The sequence below is a fragment of the Hydra vulgaris genome, chromosome 02, assembly GCF_038396675.1.
Source record: "Hydra vulgaris chromosome 02, alternate assembly HydraT2T_AEP".
Classification (NCBI taxonomy): domain Eukaryota; kingdom Metazoa; phylum Cnidaria; class Hydrozoa; order Anthoathecata; family Hydridae; genus Hydra; species Hydra vulgaris.
The window spans coordinates 58,320,211-58,336,771 of NC_088921.1; the positions used below are offsets into that span (position 1 = coordinate 58,320,211).

The 16,561-nt window shown below is 27.3% G+C and overlaps 1 protein-coding gene across 1 annotated transcript; it reads right to left on the reverse strand.

The window, feature by feature from the left end:
• Window positions 1–3,065: 3,065 nt before the first annotated feature.
• On the reverse strand, window positions 3,066–14,514 carry LOC100202515 (angiotensin-converting enzyme). The gene is made up of 7 exons (XM_065791515.1): window positions 13,748–14,514; window positions 12,960–13,291; window positions 8,184–8,392; window positions 4,686–4,797; window positions 4,372–4,598; window positions 3,617–3,989; window positions 3,066–3,506 (listed from the first exon to the last, which is right to left on the reverse strand). Exons 1-7 carry the CDS (start codon window positions 14,147–14,149, stop codon window positions 3,311–3,313), a joined length of 1,851 nt encoding a protein of 616 aa, XP_065647587.1. The 5' UTR covers window positions 14,150–14,514; the 3' UTR covers window positions 3,066–3,310.
• Between the last annotated feature and the right edge of the window lie 2,047 nt (window positions 14,515–16,561).

Genomic DNA, 16,561 nt, shown 5'->3' on the forward strand with positions numbered 1-16,561 from the left:
TGTCGTCAAATAGTCGACAGTCTAATATTGAATGCTTCGGCCAAGTACCTACCCGAATATTCGGTATTCGGCAAGATTACAATTCGTGACATCTCTAATAATATCTAATTTTGTGTAATCAGACTGAGTTTAGTAGAATCGTTTTCAAAAAAGTTTCAATTAATTTATGGATAATATATATCAATAGGTATGCGCGTACCATTTGATTTACGGGAACGATTTTGTAATTAAGTATTCGACCATTTTATCAAGGCTTGTTTGACATAAGCGCTGTAAGATGTATTTTGTCGTGTTATAATTTCATTTGAACATAGTTATTTTATAAAAAGTAAATTAGTTAAACTTCATTTTTGTATTGCTCTTTTTTTTTTTTTTTTTTTGTAGTTTTCAATGCTTATATTGAATTTACGCATTAGAAAAACTTCTTTGTTAATCAGATATAAAGTTGTGTCAAAGGTTTGATAGGTTTTTTTTAAATCTACTAGGCCCGCTATAAAAACATTTTTCTAAGTTCATACCAAACTTCTTACCAAACTTCTTACCAAACTTCTTCGAAAAAGAATATGTAGCAGATACTTAATTTTTTGTAGCATGTGCTACAAAATGTGCTACAAAATGTGCTACAAAATGTGATACAAAATGTGCTACAAAATGTGCTACAAAATGTGCTACAAAAGTTACAATATTGTAAATAAAGCAAAATATATAATAATATATATATAATATATATATTATTATATATATAATAACAATAATATTAAATATATAATAACAAATATACATTCATTTCCAACTGATAAAATAACCATTTTATCAGCTGGGATAAAATTATTTTATCAATGGCTTTTTATCAGCTGGGATAAAGTTATTTTATCAATGGCTTTAGTATTTAGAAATTCGCACTTATTTTAGTCGTCCCGTTAATTACATTTAAGATTAAAAATGGTATAATGTTTTAAATTTTGTTATTTTTGACACGTGGAATTTGATATTTTAATTCAGCTTTAGAATTTTATACCGCTAACTACATTTCTTTTTGACGTAAATATTTATATAGGTAAGTTACATTTAAGTTTATAAATGACTTGTTTATGTTATTTTAGAATTTAAAATTACTTTAGACACCTGGCATTTAGTACTACACAGTAAGTTTAATTTAGTTTTAAAATTTTATATTGCCAATTGCAATTCTTTTTGACATGCATATTTACTACCTTATCTATCTGACATGCATATTTGTTACTTTATCTATCTGACATGCATATTTGTTACTTTATCTATCTGACATGCATATTTGTTACTTTATCTATCTGAGATGCATATTTGTTCCCTTCGATAAGGTAATCTTTGATACATTTGTCAATAGTTTAATTTTTATTTAAAAAACACTAATTCCTTGCTGGATTAAAGTTCTACCTTTAGAAAATGATACAAGAAATCAATAAACTAACAAAATTTCTGTTAGAAATTACTTAATAAAGAATTAACAAAAAAAGTTTCTTATAGTGTTATCGGTAAAATTAGATTTTTGTTTTAATTTTGTATTGACCATGTCATTTAGGTTGCAAATTTAATTTATTATATTTTTAGTTATTTATTTTATCTTTAAGAAATACGAAACAACAGTTTGCTGGAATTGAAGTGTGAACATACGTACGAATAACAGTATTACAAACCTAAGTTTAGTTGGTAAACATTTATTTCTTTTAAATCTTTGTTATAAATGTCTATATATGTTTGTAATTTACATAAATGGAGTGTTTTGAAAAACAAATAAAATTATATCTTAATAAACTATTTTGATTGTAATAGAAAGTTTGTTTATTGAATAAATATTTAATAATATAAATATTTTATTGGTTTTCAATGTCTAATTGAAGCGTTTTTGAGACTTCGTTACAAATTGAGCATTATAAGTCTCCTAACCATGTTAGTTTGTATAATTAGTAGTCCTAAAGTATCAAATAGGTGTTAATTATAGTTACTTTTATAATGCTAAGCTTAATTAAGCTTTTTTTATAATGTTAAGAGTTATATTAATAAATGTTTATTAATATAACTCTTTTTTAACCGACTAGCGACATATTATTCGATACACTAGCGGATTAACTTCTTAATCCGTTGTTTTCACGGAAAATCTCTTGGTGCAATAACAACGGATAGATTTGTTACCCAACCCGTTGTATAGAACAGAGTGTATATTTTTGAATACCTAGTTTATATTAAATACTTGTATACGTAAAACAAAGTTCTTATTAACTAAAACGTTTTCAGCATGTTATATGGAACTTTAAGTATAAAAATAATTTTTTTAAACGAGTTAATTAAATTTTATGTAAAACTATTATTTATGTACAGGTTTTTAATTATTAAAGTTAACAAACACATTTTAAAAATTGCAATAAAAAATTGTATGGTTGCTATATAAGACGTTTAAATAAAGATGAAATATCTGAGCAGAGCCGTGGCTAGGCTCCCTTACACCCCTCAAAGTACTGTGGTTACTAAGACCTCGGACCTAGTAACCACGGCACTGTGTCTGGGCATACTAAAAGCCGCAACTTTAGTTAACCCGTATTTAAACTACCTTTTTATTATAAATATTTACCTATATTACTCTATATTTTTTATAAATGTATGTGTTTTGGTTTGCTTATTTGTAACAAGAACATTTTGGTGTTTAGTTTTATATCTCTTAAATATAGAAAACATGTACTTTATAAAACATATTTGAATATATATGATAAAAAATACATAGTGTAAAGAAAAAATCAACTAAATCTGACAAATCCATTTTGATGTTATAAATAAAACTGTTTTGGGTGTTTTTAATTTTCATATTTCAAAATCACAATGGTAAATTACTACTAAGTGAAGTAATAATATGTATTAAATGAAAAACTGTGTTTTTTCTTTAGATAACGTTTTAAGTTGGTGGTTAAAATGAAAATCATTTTAACGGATTTTTGTCTATCAAAATGCATTTTACTAAACTTTTTTTTGTCAATTTAGTTGATATAGTTTGCATACCATTGATATGTTAAACGTAATATAATACATAAGTATGTAAAAAAATTTCGAAAAATATAATTTTGATAAATACTTTCTAACTAACAATTTGGAAACATTTAAGTATAATCTGCATAAATTTTTTTTTTCTTAATTTATTAATTAAAGCTTCAGTTTTCAATTCAAGATCCAGTTTTCTCAACTTCAAGGAGTCATAACCAAATTAGTCATCAGTTCGAGTCAGAAGCATTGCAGATGCAAATTATAATTGAAAAGCTATTCATACGTTATTTTGAATAATTTATGACATTTTTTGCATGTCTATATCAGAATCGTCCCATCCTAGATCATATCCGTTTGCCTCTCTATGCTGATCAAGCCAATTTTCTAATGGTTTAAAGTAATCAAGTATAGCTTTTGAAGAAAGATGACGAGTTCCAGCTAAAACCTCCAAAGCTTCTGGCCATGGTTTTTCTTTACCTAACTCAAGCATGTTTCTAAAATTTACAAAGAGCACAATAAAGATTAGTATAAAAGTCAACTCAATCAATATCATAATCAACTTAGTTTAAATATAAATCAGAAAAATAATCTGCATATGATGTACCTTAATTTTCTACCAGCTGCTTTGGATTTATGAATAGAACATTTGTGATAGGCTCCTTTATGTCCAGACTCATCGCATAGCGCTTCATGAAACTGAAACTGTAGGACATTACTAATAAAATACCTCAAATATTCTGTATTGTGTGCAACATGAAAAAATGTGCCGGCATCAAAAAGTTGAGAATCGTTTGCTCTTACGATTGGAACTTTCATTCCTTGGTATTTTCGACTGAGTTCCCACCAGTAAGTATTGTAGTTGTCTGGCTTCACATCTCCTCGAAATACAGACCATCTCCATTTATCAATGATAAACGAGAATGGTAGAAATGAGATTTTTTGTAAAGCTTGCTTTAATAAAAAGTTAATTTCTTCTTCTAAATTAGAATAAAAGTTTTTTTTTAATTAAAAAAAAATATATATATTTAACTTAAATTTTGTCATAACCAATTTTATTAGACTTAAAACACTTTTTACACCAAATAATATTTCTTATTTTACCTATTATTTTACCCATCATTTTACCCCATTTTTTTACCCATCATTTTACCACATTTTTTTACCCATCATTTTACCACATTTTTTTACCCATTATTTGAAGAAATATTGTACGCTAAAATTGTTTTATAAAAATTAACTAATGAATTGATAATCGCGAAGTTCTACATAAACACTTTTTAAAAAATTATCGATTTGAATACATATATATTTGAAAACATATAGACGGAAAACATATAGATTTGAAGTAAAGTATGTTACCTTCGTCACCTGACATTCCTTTAAGCAACCCAATAGACTCTAAATGTTCTGGAATCATAACTGATAAAGCAATTGTATCACCGACAGCCTCATGAAATCCAGGGTTTGCACCCGTGCGAAATTCTGACGGCTGGTGTTTATACATAAGATAATACTCTATATGACCCATTTCATGATGCACTGTTATAAAATCGCCTTGTGAAATTCCCATACATGGCATTTTTAGCCTAAAAGCAAAAAATTAAAGTCTTTTAAAAATCTTTAAAAATTTTAATTGTTATTGTATTGAAAAGCATTAAACTTTGAAACCAGACCTCACATCGCCGTTTCCTAAATCCCAAGACGACGGATGACAAACAGATTTCTTTCCTTGTTGCTTTGAGATTAATGAGCGGTTATAGAATGATTCTGGCATTTTGTCTAATCCTAAAATTTTTACTTTTATAAATTAAAAGCAAAATTAAACATCCAACACAATTGCTTAAATGATGCAGCATTGATGCAACAAAATTGCTTAAATGATTTAGGCAACAACATCGCTTAAGTTATTGTTGCACAGCATTACTTAAAATATTTAATGCAGCAATATTAGCAATATTTTTTTGAATTTTTTTTCTTTGTAGTTTGCTGTTTATATTTTTAACTTAAAAGGGTGTGCCATCAGTTTTTTACCTATTTTTTTGGAATAAACAATATTTACGAGAGGAAAAAAGTAAAAAGTTACGCTAGAATAAAGCAAAACTTCATAATTTTACTATTGCATAAGTTCATTCAGTCAAAATTATTTTAAAACCCGTTTTTAAAATTTTGGGTTTTTACATCACTTGATCAGTTGAAACAACGGTGGAGATTGAGGGGCCAGGGCTCAAATCAAAAAACTACTCCGCCCCCACACACACTTTTTTCCAATTTTTTTTCCACATAAATCAAAAAAAAGGCATTAGCAACTATGTAGTTAATTAAATAACAAACTTCTGACTTGAAAGTTTTTTTATAAATACCACCAACATAAAAATTAACAGCCAAGCATTTTTTACTCAATATTTGAGTAAAAATTACAACCAGTTTCTCTGATTATCTAACTTTATCATTAAAAAATTAGATAAAAAAACTCATCAATCAAAGGGGATCTTCATTTTATCAATAATATTGAAAGTATCACTCTGATCTTTTCCTGAATGTTTAAAAAATAAACATTTGCCATCTGAAATCTGCTTTTTGGCATCTTTTGGCTGCTTTTTTCTCCATAGAAGTACTTTTATCTAAAAGAACCAAGGGAACAGTCAACTGCCTCAGGTTTAGAGCAAACGCTTCAACGTTCTTTCATCTGAACAATAGCTTTTACATCAGAAGCAGGAGCTCAGATTTATGTGCTTGAAAGTCTACATTGTATAAAAACATTGATAATGAGTTTCAAATCTGCCTGTAGACTTTAGTTTTTAAAATTTTTTTAGATAAAAGCTTAAGGTTGAGGTATTGTTGACTCTTGCTTAAAAATATAAAATTATTAACAGCTCCAATTTTTATTTTTAAAATTCGCAGAAAGGGATAAAAACTGCATGGTTAGTTCAGTAAAATCTTGTTTGTTATTCATCACATTGCGTTTTTTAGTAATACAGGCCTGACAGTATTTCAAAATTTGATTTCAGCACCTTTCAAAACAGTTCCTTCTAACAATTAAAAGAAGTTAGGTAAGTTTTTTCATCTTCAGGATCAGGATCATATGTTTTAACTTTATGAATAAGAGATTATTAAGTCTTACGCTATTCTCTTTTGTCGCTGCCACTCTTTTGTCACCAAAGCGAACCATTTTAGGCTCAAAGATATAATGCTTAAAAATAATGTCTACATAAAGAAGTCGGTATTTTTGTTTTTGGAACCAAAATTTAATCTTAATCCTATATTTTTTTTCTTTTGCTTGAACCAAAGTTGTATCAAAAAGTTGCATCAAAATATGTTTTGAAGGTCTTACCGTCAAAATGAATACAGAGAGAATTTTTGTCCGGCTTTTTTTATATCAAATTTAGCAAAGTTTGCAACCTTCACCTTGTTTTTTTAACAAATTCCTCGGATTAAAACCCCATAAAAAGTGTAGGGATTTATTCTAAAGACAAATTTTCCAAAATAAGGTCATAAATATGAACCAATTTATTGAAAATTATGTTATTTGGCATTCAAACCAAAATATACTTTTGAAAGAAATGACTTTATTTTTGCATTTATACCCAGCAAATATTATTTTAGTGGATTTGCAGTGACTTATTTATTTGCATTGGACATTTTTTAGAGGTTCATTTGAGTTTTGCTCATCGATTAGTAAGCGAACCATTAGTGGCAGCCGCTGTAAATGGCAAGCCGATAACTTACTGACAAATTAATGGTAGCTAATCATTGGTTAACCACTTTTGGCCGCTGCCACTATCGGTCCATTAAGTAACCGATAAGAAAAGCTACAGCGTTCCGCTCAAAATGTTTATATAGGACCACTAAAAAGCCGCTATAGCATGTTTGCTGGTTGGCAAGTGGCATAGCAAATTATTTTTGTGCAAAAATTAAAAAAAAAAGAAGATCAACAAAATATAAGAAGACCAACAAAATATTACGAATTTGTTATTAAACATATTTCTACTACTATATTGTGTATTTTATGTCAAATAATTATGCTTAATATAACTATTTTTAAAATTAGTTTTACTGCTAGAGAGATAAAATTGTAGTAAACCAAAGATTACACTGTAGTTAGCACTTACATTATTGTACTGGCTTTTCGGTTTTTACACGAATCTAATTTTACAACGATTTCGAAATTTTTTTAGCGACTTTATTGTTATCGACTTTATCGACTTCCAAAAAAGTCAACCTCATTTTAGGTTTTTTAATAATATCCACACAAAAATAAATCTAAAATATTATGCAATTTTGATTATGTTAAACACTATAAATATTTGGAAAAGAAATAAAGGTTTCAATAATAAACCAAATCAGAATAAACTAGAACAAGTTAAAATAAATTAGTCTTATTAAACGGGTTAGGGGTCGTCCATAAATTATGTCACGCTGTTAGGGGGAAGGGGTTGGTGGTTTTGTGACGACTCATACAAAACTTGCTTCTTAGGTGTTACGATTTTGTGACGAGGGAGGGGGAGGGGGAGGGGGAGAAGGTCAAAACCGGTTAAAAATTGCGTGACGTAATTTATGGACGACCCTGTTTTTCAAATTGAATAAAATATTTTTCATTTAATGTCTAAATGTATTTTAAGTTAATCTGAAAAACTGCTAAGTTAATTACAGCAACAAACTTTCAACCTTCAAATCAAACTTTTTTAAGCACTAGAAAACAAACCTTGTTAGAAATTTAAAAATTAAAAGAACGAAAAAATTAAATAAAATATAATTATAAATTTTTTAAATAATTACACAGAACTTTGAATTTGAATAGAACTTTGTACATTAATCTAAATGGGGTAGTTTAGAGTTTTTATTCTAAAAACAAAATATATTTTCCGATTTTTAAGAATTTTATTCCAAATATTTTCTATAAAATTCTTAAAAATTTGATATTTAAATATTAAAATAGCTTTAACTTTCTCGGAAGTTGCTAATAACGTAGCTAAATGACATAAATATTGAGCAAAAAAACACGGAAAAGAGTTTTCAAAAAAATGTGAGGATAGAACAAAAACACAATAAAATACTTTTCTTTCCTCGTCAAATAAATTTTAAAAAAAAAACATTATTTTGAATATAAGATTTTTGTTAGGAAAATTTAAGTTTACATATAGAAAGAAATAGTTAAAAAAATATTCACTTACCTATAGAAACAAAAAATTCTTCAGCTTGTTTTAATAAATCGATATTTGTCCATGAACGCTTTTTCATTTCACCAGTCACGTCAGGTATAGTTTTATTCGGAAAAGGACACATCATATTGAAAAGATGCACCCAATTTTGACCCCACATTCCTAGCAAATGCTGAGGAATTAAATTTTTACCTTCTAACGAGCTGTTTCCTAAGTGTTTGCTAAAATATTATAAACGTTTGTTAAAGTAATAAAAATGTTAGCCAAAGTATTATAAATATACAATTTAGCGTAGTGTAGTAAAAAAACTCGGTGTTTTTGTGTTTTGTGTGAGTATTTTTTTTACACTCAAATGATTCATTCAAATGTAAAAATGTAGATTTAAAAATTGCGTGTAGGAAAAAAATTTCATGTAATGTATATAACTCCTCAAAAAAGATTTCTATTAAAAAATCAAAAAATCCTAATATTTATTCTATATATTTTATATATAATACATATATTTTTTAAAATTCCTTTAGAAAAATTAAATATATTTATATATACAGGGACGTCTTTAGCTTTAGCTTTTGTCGCAGTTTTCGGGACCCCATTTTTTTAAAGAAAACTTTTGTTTAGTTTATTTTTTATGACAGTATGTCAGTTTAAAATGGTTAAAACATTTTAGATAAAATAGCCTCAGGCACTTTGAAAAACGCATAATAAAATTAAAAAACCGTTTGTTTTTTTTTGTATTGCTGCATACTTTTTTAATGCATGTTTTTTTAAAGCGTTTTAACATAAAATATAATACTATAACATAAGTTGAAATACTGTAGAACATTTCAAAAATTTTATTAAATTTCACATTCCGAAAACGAAGATAAAAATATCGAGTAAAAAAAACATTTGCAGTTAAGATCGTGATGTTGAAATATTTTTGTATTTTGTATCACATTTGCATCTCCTAAGAATAAAAATAAGGTCCTCCATTCCAAAGATATTTTTTTTAAGTTTCTAATATATCATTCCTTAGATATTTCTTTCAAATTCTGGTGGGAAGGATGGGGGGGGGGGGGGAGGAGGGGAATGCATAAAATCAACCCCTCCCGCCTCTCCTCTTCCTTAATCTAGATTCGTCACTGAATCAAATATCAAATCAAAACTAAAGCAAAATATAAAATTTGTTTAAAACAAGTGTGTAGTTTTTAATTTTTTTTAATGTGAAACTTAATATGAATATATTTATTCATGTATAATTTGGATAAAAACTTCCGATAAGTTACTGTTAAAGGAAAACCATTTTGGACCCTAAACTTTATTATTTTAATATTTTGTTTACCATGTATATATGGTGTGTATCAATACAATTAATATTATATTATTACAATATATACTAAATCAAATGTTTAACACTATATCAATATAATTTGATTATAATTTGTTTATAACTGTTATAAATAAATTATGTTATATTATGCACTATATCAATATAATTTATACTATATTGATATAATATTGAAAGGAAATTAAGCTCACGTGATCAGATTATGCAAATAATAACTTTAAGTTCATATTTTAAAAACAAGTTTTAACATGTAATTTCATCAAGAAAACAAAACGTTTATTAGTATACAAATGCTCAAGATGAATATATCAAAATGGAGTATAATTTTTTAGATTTCTTTTATTTTTTTCTCATCGTTGTATATATTTCTGTTGAATGAGATTAAAGAAAAACAAAATAATTTCCAAGCAATTTAAGCTACTTACTCTTGATAAAAACCTAAAATCGTATATTTTTTCTCCTCACACTGTATCTAACCTATTCTCCCCGATGTGATTTCCAACTCCTCTTCCCCTCCTCGCCAAAACTTCCACTTATTATTATTATATCTCCATATTTTTAGCTGGTTAAAAAAATAAAGAAATACTTCATAACATTAATTTTCATGCCTAAAAACTACTTAGCGTGCTATGGTTGTTGATTTGTCTACAGTAAAATGAGAGGCGTCCAAAAGTTATGAAAATGATCAGTATATTATATTTACGTGAAATAAATATTTACCAACGCATAATTTTTGTGTGCCAGTATTTTATTATTAATTTTTATTACAAATTTTATTATTAAATTAAACAAAGTATAAATGAAAAGTGTTGTTTGAAAACAGGTTTTAAAATATTTTTAAAATATTTTAAAAAATATAATTAAAATAAAAAATTTCAAATACAACATCTAATAAATTTCAAGGAAATCAAATAAAGAACCCTTAAACAATGGAGTTTGTTTTATAAATTTCCATGCATAAATGGCAAATATATTAAACTCATTTCAATTTCAAACAAAAGTTTAAAGCTGAAATTAATGTAATAATATTGCGATATTTCTTTACTTTAATACTTTTTTTTTTTTTAATTAAAAATAAGTAAAAATATTATTCGACCATATTAATAAAGTTTACAGAAATTGGTCACGTGTCACTCATAAATTTAAAAATTAGTCAATAGAGTGACAGCAACCAAGAAAAAAATAAAGAAAAAGACAAGTAGAAATAAAAAAAGAAAAAATGAAGAGAAAATTTAATAATACAAAAAAAAATTGAGCTAATAATAATATGAGTAACAATAAATTTTATTATTTATTATAAATAATAATTAACTTCATTTACGATGTGATATACAAGTAAAGTGGTGTAAAGTGGTTTATTCTCCTCCGGCTAATTGCCATATAGAGGCCACATACCAAGGCCTGCAAAGACGAATTCAGATCACTAAAAGCATCATAACCCGCTTCGACGGACCAAGAGTAACTGAGTTTAAAAATATTGAAGAATATAAGAGTGAAAGACAGAAGAAGTCGAGTTAGAAAGATATCATAAAGATAGCGGACAGATATCGCTGGATGTTAGAGTGCGCAAAGTTATACAACTAATCGGTTATAACTAATTAATGTATTTAATCTGCAAGTTAAGTTGTAAGTTTGCTGATTGTTTCCTTTCAAAAAATCCATCCGCTGAAAAATGTACAGATATTTATGCGTGGCGTTTTATTGTGGCGTCATGATACAAACACTCAATCTTGTTTAGTGAAATAGTGTAATGTTTGCTAGGAGATCCAATTGTATATTTTTAATAAGATAATATTCTATCTATGTTAACTTTAATTTTTTGTATTTGAATGCAATTTGCGCTTAAGAATAAAAGTTTGTAACAGGTGCCCAACATTAAGGTGCCCACGGTCAGTTAATACTATTTGCAAACTGCAGTTTTCTTGCAGTTGATTTCTAAACTTTAACAAATTTAATATATACATACATACATACATACATACATACATACATACATACATACATACATACATAAATACATACATACATACATACATACATACATACATACATACATACATACATACATACATACATACATACATACATACATACATACATACATACATACATACATACATACATACATACATACATGTTTTAATATTTGAAATTAAAGTGAAATTAAAAATTCAATTATTAAAACCACATGTGCTGCCAAGGAAACTTAAAACTGTCAGTTTAAATAAGCAGAGCCTTGAAAAAAAGTATTGAAAAATACTTTCAATATACAATACTTATTATTGTACATTATAACAACTAGTGTACTCGTAAAATCTATCCGCTTTCTCTATGCAATCTTTCTTACTCGAATACTTCTAATTTTCATTCTTATTTACTTCGTTTTTCCTAAAACTTATTTCTGGTCCGTTGAAGCGATTTTTGATACTCTTTAATCAGCTAAAGTTATCTTTGCGGGCCTGTGTGCGTGGCCTCTATATATCAATTAGCCGGAGGAGGATAAACCACAATACCTATAAGAAGAGTCTTTTTTAAACGCATATTAAAAACAATATTGTATCAAAAAAAGAGGGGCTTAAAACGTAGTTTTAACAACGTCGGAAATAATTTTAACTTGTACAACTATCGAGGAGACGGAGACCGCAGAATTTTCAGACTACGTATGTATATGTTATATGATCAAAAATTAGTTTGAACAGGTGCTCAAACAACCTAGTCTTAACAGTTATTTATTTTAAATTACAAATGCAACAAAAGATTTTACTTTTGTGTAGGTTCAACAGCTTAAAGGTAGTTTTGCAAGATGTGTTATGCGGATTAAACTTTATAGTTTTCAGATGGAAACGTCGGCCGTATTTTAGCGGTTTTCTATATGGGTCAAGTTAGCAAACTAACTTTAGACCATTGCTGTTTTAAATTATAAAACTTAGTGGATATCCATACTGAATACCCGATGGTAAACCTATATGGACCCAAGATGGAAACCGCAGCCAAGTTCTGGCAGGATACCAACATTAGGAATCAATCCAGGGTCTGTTATTTTTTCAAATTAAAGAAAATTCCTGTTATTTCATTAAATTAAAAATGTAACAGAAACTTTGGAAAAATGTTGATTTGATTATATTTAAACAAGTATTTACTAGCATCATATTTTGGAGCTTAGTACAAAGAAAAAAGAATAGAAATATACTAATATAAAAAAGAACACGACTTACTCAAAGAAAAAAAGAAATAATTGAAAATTTTTTATTTGAAATAATTGAAAGAAAAAAAAAAAAAAAATTATTGTAAACTGCGTGTTATTTTAACTTTACTCGCAGCACCTCTATTTGCAGCAACACCACTATTTGTAGCAGCAACTCTATATGTAGTACCACCTCTATGTGTAGCAATACCTCTGCAAAGAAGATGATCAAATAGTTTTTGTTGTTTTAAAAATGTAAAATAATAATATAACTTACTGAAGCTTGTATCTAGTAAAAGCATGTAGTTTCTTATATAGAGGCATCATTTCCATAAGAATATCTTCGATCATGTTTTCCAAATTTTCTACCTCATATTCTTTTCTCCAATAGTCACCAAAATCGTCAAAACCATTTTCTCTAGCGGCTTTATTTGCTAACTCTACAAACTTGACGTACAACGGTTTGTTTTTTATTCCTACTGCTTCACGCCAAACTCTCCAAGCCCATCTCATGTTTCCAAGATTTTCAACTTCAACTTGTGACATCAAAGGAAGTAAGTGAGAGTTAAGTTTGAAATGGTACTCTTCTCCATCTATCTTTTTAACAATCTATTAAGTGTTCAAAAAAGTTTTGAAAAATTATTATGTTAACAAATGTTAAATAAAAAAACTATATATAAACTATGAAAGTAATGTTTATGCTTTTTATTTTTTTAATTAATATTTTAAATTTATTTATTATAATTAATATTTTAACTTTTAACAAAAGATATTTATATATATATGTATATATATATATATATATATATATATATATATATATATATATATATATATATATATATATATATATATATATATACATATATATATGTGTATATATATACATATATGTACGTATGTATATATATATATATATATATATATATATATATATATATATATATATATATATATATATATATATATAAATATATATATATATATATATATATATATATATATATGTATGTGTGTCTGTATGTATGTATATATATATATATATATATTAGCTTAGAAGCTTGCCTCTGTTCTGCTATAATATGCCGTCATATTTGAGAGAAGTTCTGCAATTAGTTTTGCTTCGTTGCTGTCTTTACTTGAGGAGGTTCTTGTTATGAGTTTAAGTTGACGTATTAAAGAGGATGGTATATCTCCGTTGATATTTTTAAGTATAATTTCAGCTTTATCTTTATATTCTTGAGAAAATTTGGAAACCAGACCACTGATACGCGAGGTTTCTTTTTTATTTTCGGTTGACATATCAATTTCATAGTTCCAAGATGCAACTGTGTCATCGTGTTGAAGTTTATCTGCTTGTTCGTTATAAGTTTTCAAAAAGTCTTTAACCTCTTTCAATGTTTCGGATTTATTTGCTTTAAAACAAAGTAAAAGAATGACTATTTGAAAAATTATTCGTGGTTCCATTACATCGAGATTTTTGAGTCTCGTACTCTATTTTGAAAAACTGTTTTTCATTCAGTAGGTAGCCGTTTTTCACTGAGCGGATGCTTTAAATCAAAAATCATATTAAATTAAGTTTACAAAAAATGTTAATTGTGATTGACTTTGTGCAGAAAATGAGGCCACTAATAAATTGATTTCAAATTTTTTCCTCAGCAAAAAGTAAAAATTCTACAGAAACTAAAATCTTTTAGACTTTACCAAGCTAATAATGTTGACCCATAGTCAGTCATATGGACGAGAATAATATTACTACTTGACGTAATTAATAAAATTCACGTGACTGTGAGAATTCGATGAAGCGGCAACAAGTCGCTATCTCTTTCTGCACGTTTCATGTGTTTCACCAAAAACAAAACAAGCTGTTTTAAAAAAAAAACTGAAAATTGTTTATATTTTTACGAACAGTTAAGTTAAAACTGCATTGTAAAGTACATAGATAATACATTAAATAAACATACAAAAAAGCTAAAATGAAGACTAAAAAAATTTACGGCAACGACAATAATATATCGAAAATTATTCAAATCCGAAAAAAATTTATATTTAAACTGTATTTTCTTGTAACAGTTGATAATTGGTTTTAAATCAAATCGACGCTGAAACCGATTTTTGCAGTCTTTGATTTAGTTCACCGATCACAAATGTAAAGATATAGATTAACTATTTCAAGCGCACTTACTTAAAAAACTAATAGAGGAAATGCGAATTTATTTCTAATATATGCAGCCTAACAAACAAATTATTTACTATGTACTAGCCTAACAAAAAAATTATTTTTGTGTACTGTTATAAATAAAATATAGAAATCACATTTTAGTATTTTTATATGACTTATTCATAAATGTTCGTATAAGTCATATAACATATGACTTTTTCGTATATGTCATGCTGTACATGTTCGTTTTCTCTGAATATATATGCTAAATATATTCGGATTAAAAAAATTGGTATTGCGGCTTTATTTCCGGTCAACCGAACCGGCTGTTTCTTTGAAATAGTTGGCACTGGGTAGGTTTTAGGCGAAATGTTTGAACTTTAAATACACCGTCATTATTTATTTTAGTGATATTTTAAATTGTATGGAAATGTTATTTCTTTCGTTCATAAAGAACTTCCCAGTCTTCTTTTATTCCCAGTCTTCTTTTACTTTGCCAATTCTTAACCACAATTACTTAATGTAAAAAATATGTTTTTGGTAGTCGTCAAAAACAAATTTAAATAAATAAAATTGATTTATATGGCTAACGTTAACGCTACCATCCTAACACCGTAAGGTCCATCACCATTAAAAAAAAAGTTTATTTAGAAACAACATTGATTTCATTTTTTCGGACAAAGAGTACTCCTGTACAACCACTTGACATTCAATTTTTCAAAAATTATCAATCTTTGTGACTTAACAATTGAGTCTCTTTGTGCAAACTTTGATCAACTCCACTTTTTGAAAACTCTTAAGTTTAAGCGTCAGCGTATTTGATTTAGTCTCAGCTTTTTGTATTTTTAATAAATTTCCCAAGTAATAAAAATTAAGTTCATTAAACAACAGTTTTTTTTTTTAATCATAACGGGAACTTTAACAATCAATGCATGCTATCTCATCACTTTTCTACACTTTTGTTTATATGGAGTTTATCAAAGAGTGCACTGAGAGACTCAATTGTCTTTTCAAAACAAACAAAAAAGTTTGTTGCTTAGCAATTACAAAAACACTCAGCCTAAAGAAGTCAGAACTCTTTACAATTATAAAATTTATTTAGTTTTATTTAATTTTTTAGTCTTATAAACCTTTTTTGATTGTTCTTAACCGTTTTCCACAGGAAAACGGCAAAGATCAATCGAAGAGAGAGTCTTGTATATGATTATTTCTTTTTGTTTAGTTTCATTAAAGCAACCCTATCGAGAAACTAAAGGTATTCTACATAGCTTTTCGGTGAGTTCGTGTGGATTTTATGGGATTCATGTGTGATGAGTCAAATTTTTGTGTGCAAATAATCAAGCTGAAGACTTTACAATTTTTGGAGGGATGGTCTTCATTGCGTTGAATAAAAATTCAAGATTTGTAGTTATCGTTCTAATTGCTTAATAAACCAACATTTCTTTTGAAATAGACTTGAATTTGTTTTTTGAATTGCGGCGCTGTTTTTAGGCAGAATGGGGAATTGTTCCTCGAGTTCTTTTTTAAATGAATAAGGACTTTTGCAATTTTGTTTCAAAAGGGTTGAATCTTGCTGCCGTATTTTGTTTACAATAAAAGTAAAATTTTTAAAGTAGTAAGAAGAGCTTCTGTCTGCAATGATTTTTTCCCCATAATTTGACTAAAAGTCTTCCCAGTTAATCCAGTACAAATAGATCCCAGCTGGGACGCTAATGGGC

Bases quoted from the DNA above. Each gene is read 5' to 3' on its own strand.
- LOC100202515 (XM_065791515.1), bottom strand. From the start codon at position 14,149: ATGGAACCACGAATAATTTTTCAAATAGTCATTCTTTTACTTTGTTTT. The intron at 4,798-8,183 runs GTAAGTGAATAT...TAAAAATTTTAG, and splicing joins AGAATTTTTTGTTTCTATAG to GATTAGACAAAATGCCAGAA. The intron at 3,990-4,371 runs GTAACATACTTT...ATTCTAATTTAG, and splicing joins AGGAATGTCAGGTGACGAAG to AAGAAGAAATTAACTTTTTA.